At 44.4% G+C, this 23397-nt stretch overlaps 1 protein-coding gene across 4 annotated transcripts in view; it reads right to left on the reverse strand.

Annotated features, from left to right (window-relative positions):
• LOC137345302 (NACHT, LRR and PYD domains-containing protein 3-like) overlaps window positions 1–22928 on the reverse strand; it is an 82261-nt gene extending 59333 nt beyond the window's left edge. The window contains exons 1-4 of one of the 4 annotated variants that reach the window (XM_068008802.1): window positions 22811–22928; window positions 21287–21428; window positions 11111–11191; window positions 6636–6731 (exon numbers count right to left, since the gene is read on the reverse strand). In XM_068008802.1, coding sequence (XP_067864903.1) covers window positions 6636–6699 — 64 coding nt within the window. In that variant the 5' untranslated portion in view covers window positions 6700–6731; window positions 11111–11191; window positions 21287–21428; window positions 22811–22928. Of the gene's footprint in view, window positions 1–6635; window positions 6732–11110; window positions 11192–16603; window positions 16702–21286; window positions 21429–22810 lie in introns of those variants that run through there. The other 3 variants (XM_068008801.1, XM_068008803.1, XM_068008799.1) reach the window with 3 other exon arrangements.
• Between the last annotated feature and the right edge of the window lie 469 nt (window positions 22929–23397).

Consider the following 23397-nt stretch of genomic DNA (forward strand, 5'->3'; position numbering starts at 1 on the left):
TATTACCCCATTATTGTCACACCTCTCAGAGAATTGCCTACATATCTGCTCCTCTATCTCTTCCTGACTGTTTGGAGGCCTGTAGTAAACATCCAGCCAAGTGATTGCCCCCTTTTTGTTTTTAAGTTCTGCCCAAATGGCCTCATTTGAAGAACCTTCTAAGATATCATCCCTCCTTACTGCAGTAATTGACTCCTTGATCAACAGTGCAATACCACCTCCTCTTTTATCCCCTCCCCGTCACACCTGAAGATTCTATATCCTGGAATATTGAGCTGCCAGTCCTGTCCCTCCCTCAACCATGTCTCTGTGATAGCAATAATATCAGAATCCCATGTGCTAATCAATGCCCTCAATTCATCTGCCTTCCTAGTAAGACTCCTTGCATTGAAATAGATGCAATCCAACCTTGTATTTTTCCCTTGTGCCTTACCAGGTCTATATTTGCTCTGCCTTCCAGACAGACTCACTTTCTGTTCTATATTACCCCCTACTGTACCTCCACTCTGTATCATATCACCCGCCAAATCAGTTTAAACCACGCACCGCCCCCCTCCCCCCGCCCCGCCGCCCCCCAACAGAACTAGCAAATCTCCCAGCAAGGATGCTTGTCCCATTCCAGTTCAGGTACAACCCGTCCAACTTGGACAGGTCCCACCTTTGCCAGAAACAGACCCAGTAATCCAGGAAACTAAAGCCCTCCCTCCTGCACCATCTCTTCAGCCACGCATTCATCTGCTCTATCCTCCTATTTCTGAACTAACTAGCACGTGGCACCGGGAGTAATCCAGAGATTACAACCTTAGAGGTCCTGCTTTTTAATCTGCTACCTAGTTCCCTAAATTCTTGTTGCAGGACCTCATCCCTTTTTCTACCTATGTCGTTGGTACCAATGTGTACCATGACCCCTGGCTGCTTACCCTCATCCTTCAGAATGTCCTGCAGCTGCTCTGTGACATCATTGACCCTCGCACCATGGAGGCAACATACCATCCTGGAGTCAAGTTTGCAGCCACAGAAATGCCTATCTGTACCCCTTACGATAGAATCCCCTATCACTATAGCTCTTCCCTGCCTTTTCCTCCCCTGCTGTGCAGCAGAGCCATCCTTGGTGCCACGGACCTGGCTGTTGCTGCTTTCCCTTGGGAGGTCATCCCCCGCCCACCACCACCAACAGTATCCAAAGCTGTATATCTGTTTGAGAGGGGGATGGCCACAGGGGAAACCTGCACTACCTGCCTGCGCCTACTACTCTGCCTGTGGTCACCAATCCCTTTTCTGCCTGTGCTGCCATTACCTGCGGTGTGACCACCTCTCTAAACGTGCTATCCACGACGTCCTCAGCATCACAGATGCTCCACAGTGAATCCACCCACAGCTCCAGCTCCGTAATGCGGGCAGTCAGTAGCTGCAGATGGATACACTTCCTGCACACATGGTCGTCAGGGACACTGGAAGCATCCCTGATTTCCCACATAGTGCAGGAGGAGTATATCACAGGGCTGAGCTCTCCTGCCATGACTTACCTTTAAATTAATTTAGGTACTCCCTTTAAAAAATACTAATTACACTAGGGGCCTTGTTCTACTCCAAACACTACCCACTACAATCGAAAGTCCTGAATAAATTACTCTAATTTAAGTAGTACCACTCACCTTATCACTTGTGTTTTTTTTTAAAAAAAACCTTTCCCTTTTTTAAGCAATTTAAATACATTAACAGCTGTTACTTACCTAACCAATCACGTTGCAGAATTCCCGTGATGTCACTAAGTTTCTTTTCCGCTTTTCGAGTTTCAATGCGCGCTGAGAGACACAGTTCCGCCAATCACTGCCCCGCTCTGCTCCCAGGTAAGTGAATGAGGGCCTCCAGTCCTGGTCATTACTTACAGCCACCGCTCCGGATCAGCTTCCACACAGGTCCGCCAATCACTGCCCCGCTCTGTTCCCAGGGAAGTGAATGAGGGCCTCGAGTCCTGCTCTTTACTTACAGCCACCGCTCCGGATCAGCTTCCACACAGGTCCGCCAGTCACTGCCCCGCTCTGTTCCCAGGTCAGTGAATGAGGGCCTCGAGTCCTGGTCATTACTTACAGCCACCGCTCAGGATCAGCTTCCACACAGGTCCACCAGACACTGCCCCGCTCTGTTCCCAGGTCAATGAATGAGGGCCTCGAGTCCTGCTCTTTACTTACAGCCACCGCTCCGGATCAGCTTCCACACAGGTCCGCCAGTCACTGCACCGCTCTGTTCCCAGGTAAGTGAATGAGGGCCTCCAGTCCTGCTCTTTACTTACAGCCGCCACTCCGGATCAGCTTCCACACAGGTCCGTCAGTCACTGCCCCACTCTGTTCCCAGGTAAGTCCTGTGCTGTGATATCTTATTCTGTGTCTTTGTCATTTTTTCTTTATTGATAATGCTCTTGTTAAGCTGCGTTTGCTCAGTGATTCAGTCTCAATCCAGTAATTTCACCAAACTACATAGAGTCATAGCGTTATACAGCATAGAAATAGGCCCTTCGGCCCATCGTATCTGTGCTGGCTGTCAAGCACCCAACTATTCTAATCCCATTTTCCAGCACTTGGCCCGTAGCCTTGTATGCTATGGCGTTTCAAGTGCTTATCTAAATACTAGTTAAATGGTGTTCGAGTTCCTGTCCAGACCACCTCTTCAGGCAGTGCATTCCAGATTCCAAACACCCTCGGTGAACAGTTTTTTCCTCAAATTCCCTCTAAGCCTCCTGCCCCTTGCCTTAAATCTATGACCCCTGGTTATTGACCCCTCCACTATGGGAAAAAGTTTCTTCCTATCTAACCTATCAATGCCCCTCATAATTTTGTATACCTCAATAATGTCCCCCCTCAGCCTTCTATGCTCTAAGGAAAACAACCCTAGCCTTTTCAGTCTCTCTTCATAGCTGAAATGCTCCAGCCCAGGCAACATCCTGGTGAATCTCCTCTGCACCCTCTCCAGTGCAATCACATCCTTAATATAGTGTGGTGCCCAGAACTGTACACAGTACTCCAGCTGTGAACTAACTAGCGTTTTATACAGCTCCATCATAACCTCCCTGCTCTTATATTCTGTGCCTCGGCTGATACAGACAAGTAGCCCCTATACCTTCCTAACCACATTATCTACCTGTGCTGCTGCCTTCAGTGATCTATGGACAAGTACACCAAGGTCCCTCTGACTTTCTGTACTTCCTAGAGTCCTTCCATCCATTGTATATTCCCTTGCCTTGTTTGTCCTCCCAAAATGCATGACCTCACACTTCTCAGGATTAAATTCCATTTGCCACTGCTCTGCCCATCTTACCAGCCCTTCGATAACATCCTCTAATCTAAGGCTTTCCTCCTCACTATTTCCGACACCACCAATTTCCATGTCATCTGCAAATTACTTATTATACCTCCGATATTCACGTCTAAATCATTAATGTACTGTTCAAGTTATTCTCCAGCATTCATTTATAACCAAGTTTGAGACAAAGTAAAATTCACTTCTCGGCTGTTTCACTCGTACTGACCCTGGTATCATAAAAACACAACAATAACTTGCATTTCAATAGCATTTTAAACATCAAAATACATCCCAAGGCACTTCACAGAAGCTGAGCCAGACCAAAGATACACGTTGAATAAAGGAGGAAGCAGCAGCAGCGGACAAAATATTGGTCAAAGCTCTGAATTATAGGAGGGTACAAATTGAGAAGAAGGAGGTTGAGAGGTTTAAAGATGGCAAAGCAAAGCAGAAAGCTGGGACAATTCAAAGTACGGCCGACACAGATGGTATGAGGAGAAGGTGAAATGTACAAATGGTCAGAGTTGGAGGAAGAGCGAGAATTTGGTGGTTGGGGGTACTGCAGGGCTGGAGGAGGTTACAGATGGTGGAGGGATTGCAGGGCTGGAGGAGGTTACAGATGGTAGAGGATTGCAGGGCTGGAGGAGGGTACAGATGGTGGTGGGATTGCAGGGCTGCAGGAGGTTACAGATGGTGGGGGATTGCAGGGCTGGAGGAGGTTACAGATGGTGGAAGGATTGCAGGGCTGGAGGAGGTTACAGATTGTGGGGGGATTGCAGGGCTGGAGGAGGTTACAGATGGTGGGGGATTGCAGGGCTGGAGGAGATTACAGATGGTGGGGGATTGCAGGGCTGGAGGAGGGTACAGATGGTGGGGGGATTGCAGGGCTGGAGGAGGTTACAGATGGTGGGGGGATTGCAGGGCTGGAGGAGGTTATAGATGGTGGGGGATTGCAGGGCTGGAGGAGGTTACAGATGGTGGAGGGACTGCAGGGCTGGAGGAGGTTACAGAGACAGGGACAGACGAAACCATAAAGATGATTAAATGAGGATGAGAAGTTTAATTTGCAGGTGCTGGGGGTCCAGGATCCAATGTAGGTTCATAATGACAGGGTGATCAGTGAGCAGGGAGTTTGATTGATTTACATTTACAAAAGGTGAAAGGAGCAAAGCTGCTCCGGAGAGCCTCGGGAAATTGAGTGTACAGATGATAAAAGTATGGATTAGGGGATCAGCTGCAGATGGGCTGAAGCAGGGTGAAGATGGGTGATGTTACAGAGGTGGAAGGAAGCGGTCATTATAATGGAGAGAATATCATCTCGGAAGCTCAGCCCGGCCTCAATCAGGACACTGAGGTTGTGAACAGTCTGGTTCAATGTGAGACATTAAAATAAAAGCAAAATACTGCGGATGCTGGAAATCTGAAACAAAAACAAGAAATGCTGGAATCACTCAGCAGGTCTGGCAGCATCTGTGGAAAGAGAAGCAGAGTTAACGTTTCGAGTCAGTGACCCTTCTTCGGAACTGACAAATATTAGAAAAGTCACAGATTATAAACAAGTGAGGTGGGGGTGGGGCAAGAGATAACAAAGGAAAAGGTGCAGATTGGACCAGGCCACATAGCTGACCAAAAAGTCACGGAGAAAAGGCAAACAATATGTTAATGGTGTGTTGAAAGACAAAGCATTAGTACAGATTAGGTATTGGTGAAGCCACGCCTGGACTACTGTGGGCAGTTTTGGTTTCCTTATCTAAGGAGTGCAACGCAGGGTCATTAGACATGTTCCTGGGATGAAGGGATTGTCCTATGAGGAGAGATTGAGTAGGCCGATATTCCCTGGAGTTTAGAAGAATGAGAGGTGATCACATTGAAAGATATAAAATTCAGAACAGGTTTGACAGGTTAGAAGCTGAGAACATGTTTCCCCTGAGTGGGAAATCGAGAACATGGGGTCAGTCTCAGAATGATGGGTCAGCCATTTAGGACTGAGGTGAGAAATTTATTCATTCAAAGGGCTGTGAATCTTTGAAATTCGCTACCTCAGAGAGCTGTGTACACTTTGTTACTGAGAATATCCAAGACAGAAATTGATACAGTTTGGGGACCATGGGAATTAAGGAATGTGGGTTAGTGTGGGAAGATGGAGTTGAGGTCGAAGATCAGCCATGATGTTATTGAATGGTGGAGCAGGCTTAAAGGATCAAATTTCCTATTCCACCTCCTGTTTCTTATGTTCTTGATATTGGTTCCAACAATGACCATTAGCTGCTTTCCCTGGCTTCCCAGAGAAGGTCCCACCCATCAGAGGATGTTCTTCCCTCTGATACTAGGGAGGTAACTTACCATTCTGGACCTGCTCAGGGCTGTAGAAGAGTCTGTCTATTGCTCTGACTGTAGAATCTCCCACCACTATCACTCCCATATTCCTGTGCCCCAACTACCTCTCACACAGCCCCACTCGGGGTGGCCTCCTGATCCCACACTGTTGCTCAGGAAGACCCTTCTGAGTCTCTGAGATTGTTTTAAGCCCCTTTCGGGGCTGGGATTGGAGGTGGATGGGTGGGTGCTAAAATAGCCCCTCCGTCAGGCACACTGGTTCCTCAGCTACATCCTGGCTTCAGGCCATTTTCTTGGAGATGGGATGGAGGGAGGGAGGAGGCAGCAGGACAACCCCACCACATGTAACGGTTAACCGAGAAGTTCACGAAGAGCCTATTGTGGCTAGTTAAAGGAGGTCAATTGGGATTTTCCATTCGGCCTTCAGATCATTGCAGTCAGCGGGAGCCAGTTTCACTGCCTGGAGGCAGCCTCCCAGTGGCAGACCAGGAGGGCCAGTGCTCCAGGAAAGTCTAGAGGCCCATCTGCCTGCTTGGGTGAAGGAGCAGCCACACACTGCCCAAAAGAGGGGTTCCCCCACGAACAGTGGTGGTTTGGCTGCAAGACCCTCCAGCTTCGACAGCCTGTCTGCTGTCATTAATTAGATGGTGAGCCTGCCCTCTCTGGCCATTAACTGTCTGGCACAAACTAGGGCTTGTGAGTCCTTCCCCCGTGGGCGGGTTCGGGACATGGAAACAATCCCAACCTCTGTTTCCTTCCCCCGGATGGAAAATCCTGCCTATTTCTTTATCCCCCTTCCAGTCCCCAATACCAGGTATCTCCTGGGCAGTTCCAGTGCTCAGGGGCTCCGTCCACCTGTCAATATGATGCCCCTCTAGATGATCACACACTCAGTCCCTGTCCTGTTCCCTCTTCCTGTGTGAGCTGCAGATTCCTGCTCAAGACCTGGACACCTTTATCAGGACAGAAATTATATTTGAAGTATTTTGTGAACCTACTTGTGTCCATTCGCATTCTTGTTGAAGATGTTGGATCTTCTCCGCTGTTTGAACCTTCAGCCATGGTGGTGACAGGCGTTCCTAGATTCTGATATTCTGTAATAAATAAAATATTAATAGGAAGGTTACACAGAAATATGAAAATGAGAGGTGGAACGTTGCCTTGTTAAACATGATATCAGTCCCTCTTTCCCCATTAGTACAATAGCTGTTAGCTCCGGGATCGAGCATTTCCCGAGCGTTATGATCCACTCTCCACATCAGGTATGACACAGACAGATGCCCAGTGAATCACTGAATTATTTATGGCACAGAAGGCATTCATTCAGCCCATCGAGTTCATGCCAGCTCTCCATGGAACTATCCAGTCACTCCCCCACTCGATCCCCATAGCCCTCAAAGTCTATTTCCCACAAGCGGCCATTCAACTTCCTCTTGAAATCATTGATCATCTCTGCTTCCACCTCCCTCGTGGGCAACGAGTTCCAGGTCATTACCACCCACTGTGTAAAAACATTCTTCTTCATATTCCCCCACTTCTCTTGCCCAAAACCTTCAATCCGTGTTCCCTAGTCGTTGTACCATCAGTTAATGGGAACAAATGTTCCTTGTCTAACTTATCTAAGCCTATCATAACCTTGGACACTTCTATTAAATCTCCCATCAATCTCCTTCGTTCTAAGAAGAACAAACCCAGCTTTTCCAACATAACCTTGTAACTAAAATCCCTCATCCCTGGAACCATTCTAGTAAATCTCCTCTGCACCCTCACAAGAACCCTCAGCTCAGCCAACTCTGCCCACATCTCGTGAAAGAAGGAAACATGGTAACATAAGGTTATGGAAAGAGTAATGGTATAAATGAGTTAGTATCCTTATCTTAGGTGTCCATATGAGGACACTGAACTTCTTCCTACATTGCAGCAGTGGGCTGTATTTCCACCACCTCTACCCATTCACAGTTTGCCTGGATATCCTCCTGCGGTCTGGTGGATCGATGATGTTCCTATTCCTGCAGCAATTCTCCTGCAAAACCTCGAAAGCACCCTGCGGACATTGGGCGACCCTTGAGATGTCCACTGTGTCTGCCATAGTCCACAAACGTCACTTACAGTTGCTCACAGTCAAAATGCTCCTCCAAGTTTAGAGGTCCTGGTTATTATTATTCAGCATCAGCGATGGTGAAGATAATTTCTATCATTCTGCGACCCTCCAATGAGCAGCACAAGTGATGCTGATAATCCACTTATTTTATTTAAATGAAAGGGATGGACACAATTCTGGCTTTCTTTCTGGCCACAGGATTTGGTTGATATTTAGATGGTGGTGTCGATTCGATGTATTAAAAGCAATTACTTCACCATTAGGACGCTTGTCTAAAAACACTGCAATAATAAAAAACAGGGTAGAAAACAAGATATCCCACATAGGCTTTTGATAAGGTCCCACATGGGAGATTGGTCAAGAAGGTAAGAACCCATGGGATCCAGGGCAAGTTGGCAAATTAATTCCAAAATTGGCTTAGTGGAAGGAGGCAGAGGGTGGTGGTCGAGGGGTGTTTTTGCAATTGGAAGCCTGTGACCTGTGGTGTACCACAGGGATCGGTGCTGGGACCCTTGCTGTTTGTCGTGTACATTAATGATTTAGATGTGAAAATAGGAGGTATGATCAGTAAGTTCGCAGATGACATGAAAATTGGTGGTGTCATAAATAGTGAGGAGGAAAGCCTTAGATTATAGGACGATATAGATGGGCTGGTAAGATGGGCAGAGCAGTGGAAAATGGAATTTAATCCTGAGCAGTGTGAGGTGATGCATTTTGGGAGGACTAAATAGGCAAGGGAATATACAATAGATGTTAGAACACTGCGAAGTACAGAAGGTCAGAGGGACATTGGTGTACTTGTCCATAGATGATAAGGTGGTTAGAAAGACATATGGCATCTTGTTGGGCTGGAGGAGGAAGGAGACCATGAATGGAGCTAATCAGAAGGATGAAAACTTGTTCTGTAACAATTGGCACAAAAGCAAAATAGTGCAGATGCTGGAAATCTGAAATAAAAGCATAAAATGCTGGAAATGTTCAGCAGGTCAGGGAGCATTTCTGAAGAGAAAATCAGAGTTAACTTTTCAGCTCTGTGACTCCTTTGTTTTTGTCTCCACAGAAGCTGCCTGACTTGCTGAGTATTTCCAGCAATTTCTGTTTTTGATAAGGTTCCCCATGGTAGACTCATTCAGAAAGTAAGGAGGCATGGGATGCAGGGAAAGTTGGCTGTCTGGATACAAAATTGGCTGGCCCATAGAAGACAGAGGATGGTAGCAGATGGAAAGGATTCAGCATGGAGCTCGGTGACCAGTGGTGTTCCACAAGGATCTGTTCTGGGACCTCTGCTCTTTGTGATTTTTATAAATGACTTGGATGAGGAAGTGGAAGGCTGGGTTAGCAAATTTGCTGATGACAAAAAGGTTGCTGGAGTTGTGGATAGTGTGGAAGGCTGTTGTAGGTTGCAATGGGACATTGACAGGATGCAGAGCTGGGCTGAGAAGTGGCAGATGGAGTTCAACCTGGAAAAGTGTGAAGTGATTGATTTTGGAAGGTCGAATTTGAATGCAGAATACAGGCTTAAAGACAGGATTCTTGGTAGTGTGGAGGAACAGAGGGATCTTGGGGTTCATGTCCATAGATCGCTCAAAGTTGCCACCCAAGTTGATAGGATTGTTAAGGCGTATGGTGTGTTGGCTTTCATTAACTGGGGGATTGAGTTTAAGAACCGCGAGGTTATGCTGCAGCTCTATAAGGCCCTGGTTCGACCACACTTGGAATATTGTGTTCAGTTCTGGTCGCCTCATTATAGGAAGGATGTGGTAGCTTTAGAGAGGATGCAGAGGAGATTTACCAGGATGCTGCCTGGACTGGAGGGCATGTCTTACAAAGAAAGATTGAGGGAGCTAGGGCTTTTCTCATTGGAGCGAAGAAGGATGAGAGGTGACTTGATAGAGGGGTACAAGATGATGAGAGGCATAGATAGAGTGGATAGTCAGAGACTTTTTACCAGGGCAGAAAGGGCTATCACCAGGGGGCATAATTTTAAGGTGATTGGAGGAAAGTTTCAGGGAGATGTCAGAGGTCGGTTCTTTACACAGAGAGTGGTGGGTGCGTGGAATGCGCTGCCAGCGATGGTAGTAGAAGCAGATACATTAGGGGCATTTAAGCGACTCTTGGATTGGTACATGGATGATAGTAGAATGAAGGGTATGTAGTTAGTTTGATCTTATAGTAGTTAAAGGTTTGGCACAACATCGTGAGCCGAAGGGCCTGTACTGTGCTGTACTGTTCTGTGTTCTATGAGATCCCCCCTCACTCTTCTGAACTCCAGCGAATATAATCCTAACCAACTCAATCTCTCCCCATACCTCAGTCCCACCATCCCAGGAATCAGTCTGGTAAACCTTCGCTGCACCCTCTCTATAGCAAGAACATCCTTCCTCAGATAAGGAGACCAAAACCGCACACGATATTCCAGGTGTGGCCTCACCAAGACCCTGTATAATTGCAGCAAGACATGGACTTGAGTTCTCTCACTATGAAGGCGAACATGCCATTTGACTTTTTTACCACCTGATGCACCTGCATGCTTACCTTCAGCGACGAGTGTACGAGAATACATAGGTCTTGTTGCATATTCCCCTCTCTCAGTTTATAGCCGTTCAGGTAATCTGCCTTCGTATTTTTGCTACCAAAGTGGATAATCTCACATTTATCCACATTATACTACATCTGCCATGCATTTGCCCACTCACTTAACTTGTCCAAATCACCCTGAAGCCTCTCTGCATCCTCCTCACAACTCACCCTCCCGCCCACTTTTGTGTCATCTGCAAATTTGGAGAACTTAATACACTTAGTTCCCTAATCTAAATCATTAATATATATTGTGAATAGCTGGGGTCCCAGCACTGATCCCTGTGGTACCCCACTAGTCACTGCCTGCCATTCGGATAAAGACCTGTTTATTCCTACTCGTTGTTTGCTGTCTGCCAACCAATTTTCTATCCATCGCAATACACCACCCCCAATCACAAGTGCTTTAATTTTACATGCTAAACTTTTATGTGGGACTTTGTCGAAAGCTTTCTGAAAGTCCAAATAAACCACATCTACTTCCCCTTGCCCCCTGCATCAACTCTACTAGTTATATCCACAAAGAATTCTGGTAGATTTGTCAAGCATGATTTTCCTTTCGTAAATCCATGCTGACTCTATCCGATTCTCCCACTGTTCTCTAAGTGTTCTGCTATAAAATGTTTGATAATGGACTCTAGAATTTTTCCCACTGCCGACGTCAGGCTGACTGGTCTACAATTCCCTGTTTTCTCTCTACGTCCCTTTTTAGATAGTGCGGTTATATTAGCTACTTTCCAATCTGTAGAAACTGTTCTCTCTGGTTGGTGCTCTCACAATCCTGTGCTGGTTCACCTGCTGTTGTTCCTCAGTCTACAATCCCTGTTTACTTCCAGCTGTGGACCTTTCTCATCACTCCGTCATTCACCAGGAGATCTAATTATAGCAGGACAGAAAATGAGAATAACATTGCATCCTTCAAAATAAATGTAACATTCATTTGTTCTCTAACGTTCAATAATAACGGGAACAAACTTAACTACAATAAATATTGAATTGAATAAACAGCCTCAAGTAACTGTGCTCCAACATTCCAGGTCTCTTTAATGCCACAGCCATAACATGTGAGAAATAAATTCTTCAGTCCCTTGTTCGAGAAGATCATACATTCCACATGTCTCAATCTTTAGTCCCCAGTTAGTAACAGTTCATTCCCCTTGACTCAAGGTTCAGGCCCAGTTAGTAACAGTTCATTCCCCACGACTCAAGGTTCAGGCCCAGTTAGGAACAGTTCATTCCCCATGACTCAAGGTTCAGTCCCCAGTTAGTAACAGTTCATTTCCTATGTCTCGAGATTCAGTCCCCAGTTAGTAACAGTTCATTCCCATGACTCAAAGTTCAGTCCCCAGTTAGTAACAGTCCATTCCCCATGACTCAAGGTTCAGTCCCCAGTTAGCAACAGTTCATTCCCATGACTCAAGGTTCAGTCCCCAGATAGTAACAGTTCATTCCCCATGTCTCAAGGTTCAGACCCCAGTTAGTAACAGTTCATTCCCATGACTCAAGGTTCAGTCCCCAGATAGTAACAGTTCATTCCCCATGACTCAAGGTTCAATCCGGTTTAGTAACAGTTCGTTTCCCATGACTCGATCTTCAGTCCCTGGTTAGATACAGTTCATTCCACATGTCTCTGTCTTCAGTTCCCAATTAGAGATACTGCATGCAGTGAATGAGTAAAATTAGATGCCACAAGCAATGAACTTGTTTTTCTTTTACTATGAATCATAATTTACATGCACAAGTGGACAATATACATTTACATGATTATAATAAAATATCTGAGTGAAAATTAGAATCAGTAACTGAATGATTTACAGTAGAGTGTGTAATTAAATACAGCCTACTCTTTGTTTGAAGAGAAATCAAACCACTATCTCTAGAAATATGAACATTATTTGGGGAATTGGAGTTTGTGGATTTATCAGGATCACTCTTGAGATGCAATAGATATGATTGGGTAATTGGAGTTTGATGATTCAATAGTGTAATAAATTATTTAAGAAGGATAGAATCTCTTCAATCTTTGGATGTTTATATAAATGGGTCAGTATAGATCAATAAGTTACTGACCGATTTTATCGACAGAAACCTTCTTTACTGATCCATGATGAATTATTGGATATCAAATTCTTGGACATTTCATTTACATAAAGAGAAGCGGTGTACAATCGGTGACTGAGGTGGAGCATGCTCACTGCCTCTACTGAGCCAGAACTCTGCATCAATTAATGACCCTCAGTTAGACCGCTCCTCCTATTGCCTACGATCAGGTGATTGACAGCTGCTCCCATAAATCCGCAAACATGAAGCCCAAAGCCCCGCTCACACTTTTGACCAACACCGCGTTATGTATCTAATTTTATTCTTTCATGGGATGTTGTCATCGCAGTCATGGCCAGCATTTATTTCACATACCTATTTGCCATTGAGAGGGTGGTGTTGAGCCGCCTTCATAAACCCCTGCAGACCATGTGGTGTAAGTACAACCACAGTGCTGTGAGACAGGGAGTTCCAGGATGTTGACCCAGCGACAGTGAAGGAATGGAGATCGAAGTCCAAGTCATAATGATGTGTGACTTGGAGAGACACTTGCAGATGGTGGTGTTCCTATGCATCTGCTGCCCTTGGCCTTGGTACAGGTAATGGGTCTGGAAGGTACTGTCAAAGGAGCATTCGCAAGTTGCTGCACTGCATCTTGTAGATGGTACACACTGCTTCTACTGCGTGCCGGTGGTGGAGGGAGTGAATGCTGAAGGTGGTGGATGTGGTGCTGATGAATCAGACTGCTTTGTCCTGTATAGTGTTGAGCTTATTGGGTGTTGTTGGAGCTGCACGCGGCTGAGCTTAACATCTGCCATAGGGAAAATGTTTGAAGCTATTATTAAAAATGTTATAGCAGAGCATTTAGAAACATTCAAGGTAATCAGGCAGAGTAAACATGGTTTTGTGAAAGGAAATCATGTTTAACCAATTTACTGGAGTTCTTTGGAGAAGTAACATGTGTTGTGGATAAAGGGGAACCGGTGGATGTACTGTACTTAGATTTCCAGAAGGCATTTGATAAGCTGCTACATCAAAGATTATTGCAGAAAATAAAAAGTCATGGTATTGGGAGGTAACATATTGGCATTGATAGAAGATTGGTTTGCTAACAGGAAACAGAGTAGGCAGAGTTGGGTCATTTTCTGGTTCTCAAGACGTAATGGGTGCTGTGCCACAGGGATCAGTGCTGGGGCATCAACATTTTACAATTTATATAAATGACTTGGATGAAGGGACTGAAGGTATGGTGGCACAGTGGCGCAGTGGTTAGCACCGCAGCCTCACAGCTCCAGGGACCCGGGTTCGATTCCGGGTACTGCCTGTGTGGAGTTTGCAAGTTCTCCCTGTGTCTGCGTGGGTTTTCTCCGGGTGCTCCGGTTTCCTCCCACAAGCCAAAAGACTTGCAGGTTGATAGGCAAATTGGCCATTATAAATTGTCACTAGTATAGGTAGGTGGTAGGGAAGTGTAGGGACAGGTGGGGATGTTTGGTAGGAATATGGGATTCGTGTAGGATTAGTATAAATGGGTGGTTGATGTTCGGCGCGGACTCGGTGGGCCGAAGGGCCTGTTTCAGTGCTGTATCTCTAATCTAATCTAATCTATCAAATTTGCTGATGACAAAGATAGGTAGGAAAATAAGTTGTGAAGAGAACATAAGGAGGCTTCAAAGGGATATCGATAAGTTACATGAGTGGCTAAAGATCTGACAAATGGAGTATAATGTGGAAAAATATGAAATTGTCCATTTTGGCAGGAAGAATAAAAAAGAAGCATATTATCTCGATGGTGAGAGGTTGCAGAACTCTGAGGTGCATTGGGTTCTGGGTGTCCCAGTGCATGAATCGCAAAAGGTTAGTATGCAGGTACAGCACATAATTAGGAAAGCTAATAGAATGTTATCATTTATTTCGAGGGGATTGGAATACAAAAGTAGGGAGGTTGCACTTCAGTTATATAGGGCATTGTTGAGACCACATCTGGAGTACTGTGTACAGTATTGGTCTCCTTATTTAAGTAAGGGTGGAAATGCATTGGAAGCATTTCACAGAAAGTTTACTGGACTAATACCTGGAATGGGTGTCTTGTCTTTTGAGAAAAGAGTGAACAGGTTAGGCTGGAGTTTAGAAGAGTAACGATGTCTTAATTGAAACATATAAGATTCTGAGGGGTCTTGACAGGGTGGATGTAGGAAGAATGTTTCCTCTTGTGGAAGAATCTAGAACTAAGGGTCACTGTTAGAAATAAGAGGTCACCCATTTAAGACAGAGATAAGGAGAGGGTTGCGAATCTTTGGAACTCTCTTCCTCAAAAGGTGGTGGAAGCAGTGTCTTTGAATATTTTCAGACAGAGGTAGATAGATTCTTGATAAGCGAAGGAGTGGAAGGTTATCGGTGTGGAGTTGAGGTTCCAATCAGATCAGCCATGATCTTGTTGAATGACAGAGCAGGTTCGAGGGGCCGAGTGACCTACTCCTCCTCTTATTTCGTATGTTTGTACGTTTATCCCGGTGGGGCATGCAGCAATGGTAATGCCATTAAATGCCAAGAGGAGATGGTTAGTTTCTCTCTTCCTGGAGATGCTCTTTGCCTGGCACTTGTGTGGCGTCAATGTTACTTGCCACGAGAGCATGGCTACCTGACCCGAGCCCGACAGGACCCGATGACATGTCGGGTTCGGGTCGGGTTGGCTTGTTCTTCCGGGTCTGGCATTTGGGCTCGGGTCGGTTCGCGCCAGGTCGGACACACTCTTACACTGTCACAGCCTTACGTAACAATTGTGTTTGTGAAACACAGGAAACCGCAGATCTTTTGAAGTGTGCTTCCTACTCTGCTTGGTATTTCAACTTACTGTGTACTAATCAATAAACGGTTTGTGCGTACATTGTAGTAGAACTCAGTCCCACGCTCATAATTATCTGGTTAGCCCTTTCTTGCCCTTTTCCTGATTTTAGGGGTGTTGAAAGTCTTTGCCATTTTAACCTGAATGAAATATTTACAATGTAATCAGTTTCTGCACTGTTCTGTAATAAGATGTTTTTAATGAGTTCTATTTTCATTGACACAAATGTAACCTTTTTGTGTTTTGATTTATCTTTTGGTTTTCCTACGCACTTTGTATTCTTGGCGACAAAAGCAGTTTAACAGCTTCAATCTGCATTAATAGGAACTTGGCCCTTTTCTTTAATTGCACAGTTTTCAATTGAATTGACTGCGTCCTGTTAGGGGTTGGTAAGACTTCTCGTGCCTGCCTCAAAACATATTGTATTGAATAAAGAATGTAGAGGAGGCTTGTAAGGTAAATTAAGAGAGTTAAAGGGGAAAGTCAACGAATTATGCTCTGAATTTGGAATATATTTAATGAAGTGTCAGACCTGATAAATCGCTGTTTTTAGTTTAATGTGGCCTCAGTGTTTGTGGATAATTAATGAAATTAAGAGGCATTTTTCATATACAAATCTGGGCATTGGTACTTAACAGTTGATATATAATTTTGAATATATTTTAATTACTTAATTCATGTGACGAAGCGGTCGTAAATCAGTTAATATTTTTGTTTGTAAAATCTGACCTACCAGGTTAAAATATTAAACCAAGGAGAGACATTTCAAAGATTACTGGACTAGTAATCCAGAGGCCTGGACTCGATTCAGTGACAGGCAGGACGTCAAGGTTGGAAACAATCTGTACTAGTCTGCAGTGAGTGATTCCATCGAAGGTAGAGCACAACCTCTTTAATATAGGAATGTATATTTTATAATAATTAATCACTCAGGACATTCCTGGTCTCTGCATCTCAGCTGCTCACTGGATAAACTTGCAGCAAGTATTTCAACCTGTAAAGCAGGAGTCTAGGTCATGTATAATGATATTTTCTGAGCCTTCGGGCAATGCTATGTTTATTTTAAGCAATGCAGATACTGGTACAGTGTGGGACAACCTGTCTGGGCACAACTCCATGGGTTTCAGTTTAACTAGAGACCAAACAATCACTGACTTCTACGGTAACAATCTTCGACTCACTACCTCCAGTACGTGGCTCAAATCTTAATGTACTTTTTAAACAACCTTTCAAGTCCATTTACAGTTTTTGTTGCTTATCTGGACAAGCTTAAAAAGTAAAAAACAGAAGCTGGGTTAACTGAACATTCCGGTGGTCGGGTCGGGCATGGGAAAGAATGAAAGGACTCTGGCCAGGTCGGTCTGGTTTCATTTGCAGACCCGAGCAGGCCTTCACTTTCCACTTACCAGCCCAAGCCTGAATGTTGTCCAGGTCTTTCTGCCCCGGAGAGAGATGCGGCTGCTTACAGAACACCTGCGCAGGTTCAACCATGATCGTCCATAGTACAGCTCAAGTGTCATAGTACTGAGTCGTTAACTCTGTTTCACTCTCCATAGATGCTGCAGGACCTGCTGAGTCTTTCCAACATTTTCTGATTATTAATTTGTTTAAATAATCGCTAGCAAAGCAGCCAGGCTCAAACACAGTCTGGCTTCCTCGAACACCCGGGATTTCCTGCACACACGCACTGTTCCTCCCTGCTGGTAATCCAGGCATTTCCAGTGACATAAACAAAAACAGAAAATGTTGGAAATTCTCAGCAGGTCAGACAGCATCTGTGGAGAGAACAGCAGAATGAGTATTTCAGGTCAATGATCTTTCATCAGAATCCAATTCACAGGAAGTATTAATAAACTAAATCTCACAAAGTATTGGTAAAAGATGTAGGTGTTAAGGAGCATCCACGGGGAGAAGAGAGGTAGAGAGGAGGAAAGATTTAGGGAGGTAATTCCAGAGTTTAGGACCTAGGCAGCTGAAGACACTGCCCCAATGGTGAAAATCTGGTATGCAACATAATTTGAGGAGTGCAGGCATCTCAGAGGATTGTAGGGCTGGAGGAGATTACAGAGATAGAGAGGGATGAGACCACGGAGGGATCTGAATGATAAAGATAAATTTTAAATCACAGCTTTGCTGGACAGGGAGCCAATGGCGGTCAGTGAGCACAGTGTTGATCGGTGAACGGGACATGCTGTGTGTTAAAATACAGATAGCAGTGTTTTGGATGAGTTGAAGATTAGGGAGGGCCAAGCTGGAATTCTGGCCACTGAAATACTTGAGTCGAGAGGTAACAACGATAAGGATGAATGTTTCAGCAGCAGATGAGCTAAAGCAGGAGCAGAGGTTGCCAATGTTAAGGAGGTGAAAATAAGCTGTCATGGTGATGTAGAGTATGTGTGCTCAGAAACTCAATTCAGGGTCAAAATGGACACTGAGGTTGGAAACAGTTCGACTCGGCCTCAGACAGCTCCCAGGGAGAGGGATGTTGCCAGTAGTTAGAGAACAGAATTTACATCATGGCCGAAGAGAATGGTTCAGGTCTCCCCAATATTTATTGAATTCAAGTAAATTTATGCTCATCAAATACTGGATGTCGGACAAGCCATGTGAAAAATCTGTGGCTGGAGTCAGAAGAGAAACCTTTGACGATGAGTGAAGATGATTCTCTGGCTACTATTGTTTCGAGAGCATTGGAACCAGGAGAGGATCATCCCACCCAGTTAGACAACAGAGGAGAGGCGTTGTAGGAGGATGGTGTAGTCAACCATGTCAAAATCTGCAGACTGGTCATGAAGGAACTTCGAATAAACACAGTCACATAGGATATCATTTGTAACTTTGATAAGTGCCTGCATCAGTGTTGTGGTTTGGGCAGAAACCTGATTGGCGGTCACTCAAACATGGCATTCCTGGAAAGATGGGCATACATTGTGGATGTGACAACACGTTCATGAGATTGACAGGAAAGAGAGTTTGGAGATAGGATGGTAGTTTGCAATGACAGAGGGATCAAGGGTGTTTCTGTTGAGAAGAGGGTAATGACAACAGAAACGGAGGAGGACAGTTCCTGAAGAGAGGAAGACATTAACAATATCAACTAACATGGGGACTAGGAAGGGGAGGGGGTGGTTATTTAAATATAATGGGCGAAGTATTTATATAATTACAGAAGTAGCTGCAGGCTCATCAGCTCATCTGAATCCCAGATGGAAAATATGAGGGGGAAACTACATAAAACGTGATGTGTTCATTTCTCGACAGTAAAGGACAATGATTGTTCTCAGCATATTGCTGGTCTGGTCACTATCCTGATTCCAGCCCCAGAGTTGCCGGGTAAGTCAGTGTTGTGGGTTCTTCAGGTAATGAACATACCCTGGGTAAAGATCAGTTGCACAATGTAGTCATAAACACAACTTTCATCCTGATCAGTTCAATCCTTCCCCACCCTATTCTCTGGCACAGGGCTGAATCTGAATCACACATCATCTCATTCAGATTGGATTACCCTGATCCTTTAACCAAAGTCATTAAAAGTAATTATGGCAACAATGACTAAACTGCCCCCAAACTGTTCTGAAGATCCCACATTGAAACCATGTTCGGTAGCTGGAATCAAATCTTTATCCTGAATTCGGTTTCATTGTTCACCATAAATCCTCCATTATCAAACTATAAACGGGCAGAGATAGCAATGGACAAAGATTGTGGTTAGTTTATTTGGATCACACTTCATAGAGAAGGGCAAAGTGAACCATCTGATTGAACACGTTATTTATTTGGAATTATCTTCCCTTTAGATCATGAGCTGTTTCTTGGAACCAATTCTAATTCACCATAAATGCAAATCTTTCGAATCCCAGCTGTATTAATCTCAGTATCAGGCTTTTTACAATGTTCCCCTGATCTGGATTCCCATGGAGTACTTCAATCCCCTTCTCCATCATTACAGTTAGTTTATAAAGCTGGTCAGTTATTAGCAAGAGAGCAATGATCATAAAATCAGAGAGACAATCTCCAGTTAATAAGTAATAGTCTCGGCCCTGATCAGGATGTTCACACCCACCATTATCAGGTTCCAGGTTTCACTTACTGGAAATTAATCTGCAAATGTGTGTGGTAAATGAACAAATCCTTTGTACCATTGGCTGGCGAACTTTTATTGGTGGTATTGCATATTTACCTTTCATTTCATTTAAATAAAGATTTGGCAGCAGATTCAATTAATTATGAGACTGAAAAACTGAAATGTTAATGAATTTCAGAATTATAATTTACATTTATTGTTGCTGAAAATAGAGACATGTTGCAGAAGCTTTTCGTCTTGTACTCATCAGGACAATCTGAAAGAATACCAATGTAATGGGAAGCAATAACTTTATATTGTATGAGAAGAAAGTGCTGATTGGTTGGCAAGTGAACTCTGATTCTTAGTGGCATTGCCATGGAGAAAGCACATGTTTATGGTGACTGACAGTTAACTGACAAGCTTTGTTTGAAATTTAAACCAGGCAGCTTCACTCTGATTGGTCAAGGCGTTGCTCCGACGGATGAACCAGCAAATGGCTGTCACTTACTTTGTTCAGCTGAAACAGACGCAATGTGTGTACATGCTTTCAGTCTGCAAAGAACAGGGCCATGTGTATTAATATATGTAGCTTCCAGTATGCACAACTGCGCCACACTGCAAGCCAGACTTACAATCTTAAATTGGTTGTCAGTGTAATTCTTAGCGCACTGAGGATTATTTAGCACGTGAGTTTAAAAGAGAAGTGCAAACTGCCAAGTGAGTAATTTTCTTTGGACTCCTTGAGAGATTGCCACCCTTACAGAGTCACGGTCCTGCCAATTCAGTTCACTGCACTTGATATTAAGATGACGCTGAAATAGTGGAACACAGTGAATACTCTGGGTTGTGACTACATTCCACCAATAGCAGCTGAAGAGATGAGCACCATAACAAGCTGTCTGAGCAAAGCAATTCCAAAGCAACTGACACTGACATATTGGACAATATAAAACATTGACCAGCTGTATCTTATCCACAAAGTCAAAACTTATCACCCAATCAGCCATCTCACAATGATCAGCAAAGTGATAGATGGACTCATCAATAGTGCCTTTAAATGTCAGCATTGACCCAACAATAACCTGCTTATGGGTGTTCAGTTCATATTGCACCTGAAATCTTCAGACTCGGACTTATTCACAAACGCAAGAGTTAAATTCCAGAGAAATGGTGATTGCAATTTCCCCTTAACAAGGCAGCATTTGACTCACTTTGGTACTGAAGAACCCGAACATCCTGAACTCAATACGGATAAAAGAGTGCCCCCACCCGCAATCCCCTAACCACCCACCTCTCCACTCCCACTACCCCATACCCTCTCCCCCAAACCAGGGCTGGAAACTTTGAATTTCGGTGATAGTTAGGGGTTATGTTGAAGAGTCCCGGACTCTAACTTTGTTGTCATGACCATTTCATACAGTAGAAATATATTTAAACATTATTTACAACGGTACAATGTTAGCGAGTGAGACTATATTTGGAAGTTTTATTTTGTTACATGGTGCTGCTTCCAGTAAGTTAATTTCTGAATAAAACGATTCTTTCTAACTCGATCCATTATGGACATTACAACTAACCAATAACATTGAACAACTATGCAGTGGGCGGCACAGTGGCGCAGTGGTTAGCACCGCAGCCTCACAGCTCCAGCGACCCGGGTTCAATTCTGGGTACTGCCTGTGTGGAGTTTGCAAGTTCTCCCTGTGTCTGCGTGGGTTTCCTCCGGGTGCTCCGGTTTCCTCCCACAGCCAAAAGGTTGATAGGTAAATTGGCCATTATAAATTGCCCCTAGTATAGGTAGGTGGTAGGGGAATATAGGGACAGGTGGGGATGTGGTAGGAATATGGTATTAGTGTAGGATTAGTATAAAAGGGTGTTTAATAGTCGGCACAGACTCGGTGGGCCGAAGGGCCTGTTTCAGTGCTGTATCTCTAAATCTAAAATTTACGCTGAGAAAAGGAGACAAGTCCATTCGAGTACATAAAAAGTCTATAATTGTGTTCAGTAAATTCAGGGTCCTTACCTTGTGCTGTGTTTCCTGATTGCAGTTCCAGAGTGTCTGGTGGGTTAGAGTTGTGTGTTCTGCACACACCCTAGTTAAAGATTAATTCCACATTCCAGTCAGACAGACGACCTTCAGACTTTTCATTACAACACAACACGCCCTGTTGTTTGGAACAAGGAGAATCTGAATCCTGCATGGTCTCAGTCAAATTCGAACTGAATAACTGAGCTTTTACCCAATGTCATGGATTCTGTGTATGGTAACAATGACTAAATTCCACCTCTACTTTTCCATCAGAGAGTGTGGTGGAAGAAGATTCAATCAAGACATTCACAAGGGAATTAGACTGTTATCTGAACAGGAAGAATGTACAGGGTTACAGGGAGAAGGCACAGGAATGGTATTAGGTGAATTGCACATTCGGAGAGCTGGTGCAGACATGAAGGGCCGAATGACCTCCTTCTGCTCTAACAATTTTGTAATCTGTGGTTCAGAAATCCCCAGGGAAAGAGGGTTTCCTGTAGCTGCCTGGAGTTCGGTATCCTCAATTCAATTTCATGGTTCAGTTCAGAACCTGCTTATCAGACTATAACAGGGCACAGACAGCAAGGGACAAAAATCATGATTCTTAGAATCAAACACCAGAATAAAATGCACAGCTAACCAATCGTTGTAATTTATTAGCAATAGAGCAATGATTATAAAATTCATCAGACCGTCTTCAGTTTATTGATCAGCCTTGATCAGGATGTTCACCCCCATGAATATTATACTCCCAGTCTCACTTACTGCAACTGAATCAGCAAATGTGTGTCATAAATAAGTGAAACAACTGTAACATTGACTAATTCCTTATTATTTGTGTGACTGTAAATTTATACTTTAATTTAACTTTTTTTTAAATCTGACAGATAAATCTATTCAGAGTTTCGAGGATTTTGAAAAATTATTTCTTATTTAAAATTATATTTCTCCTGACTCTCCCATGTCTAATTCCCTTTCCTCTGTCTCTGTGTTACTTCCTCCAGGGTTGTCTACCGATTATGGTCCTAAGTTCTAATGTTTTCCTTCCTTTCTCACCTCCTACAGTCCTAATACTCCCATAAAACTATACAACCATAGAAAGATTAAGGCACAGAAGGAGGCCATTCAGTCCATCGTATCTGCACTGGCTGGAAAAAAAAGCCTCCCAATCTAATCTCAACTTCCAGCATCTGGTTTACAGCCTTGCGGGTTACAGCACTTCAGGTGCATGTCCAAGTACCTTGCAAATGAGTTGTGGGTTTCTGCCTCCACCATTGATCCAGGCAGTGAATTCCAACACCCTCAACCCTCTGGGTTTTCATTCGGTGCCCCTCTAATCCTTCTAATCACATTAAATCTGTGCCCCCGGTAATTGATCTCTCCACTAGGGGAAACAGGTCCTTCCTGTTTGCTCCATATGGCACCCTCATAATTTTGTACACCTGTTGTCCAGCAGGTACGAGGCCTTGATACCTGTGTGGATGAAGAGAGGACTGTAAGCTGGATGAATGGACTGACCATAGCAACATGGTGAAAGATGCCATCCCACTGGGGAGAGAGAAGAGAAATGTGGTCGTGATCATAGACAGTATAGTCCGAGGGATAGATACTGTTCTCTGTAGTCGCAACTGGGAGCTCCAACGGCTGTGTTGCCTGTCCGGTGTCAGGGTTAAGGATATCTCCTCATGGCTGGAGAGGTACCTGGAGTGGGAGGGGGAGGATCCAGTTGACGTGATCCATGTGGGAACCAATGACATAGGTAGAACGGGAAATTATGTACTGCTTGGAGAATGTGAGGAGTTCGGGTCCAAACTACAACGGAGATCATCAAAGGTAATCATCTCCAGATTGCTACCTGAGCCACGCACAAATTGGCACAGGGTCAAGCACATCAGAGATCAGAGAACTAAATGCGTGGCTCAAAGAATGGTGTGGGAAGAAGGGGTTTCGATTCTTGGGGCACTTGCATCAGTACTCAGGGAAGAGGGAGCTATTCCATTGGGATCGGCTTCACTTGAACCAGGCTGGAACCAGTGTCCTGGCCAATCACATAACTAGGGCTGTGGACAGTGCTTTAAACTAACAGGGGATGAGGGTTTGGGTAA

The sequence above is a fragment of the Heterodontus francisci genome, chromosome 28 (assembly GCF_036365525.1).
Source record: "Heterodontus francisci isolate sHetFra1 chromosome 28, sHetFra1.hap1, whole genome shotgun sequence".
Lineage (NCBI taxonomy): Eukaryota > Metazoa > Chordata > Chondrichthyes > Heterodontiformes > Heterodontidae > Heterodontus > Heterodontus francisci.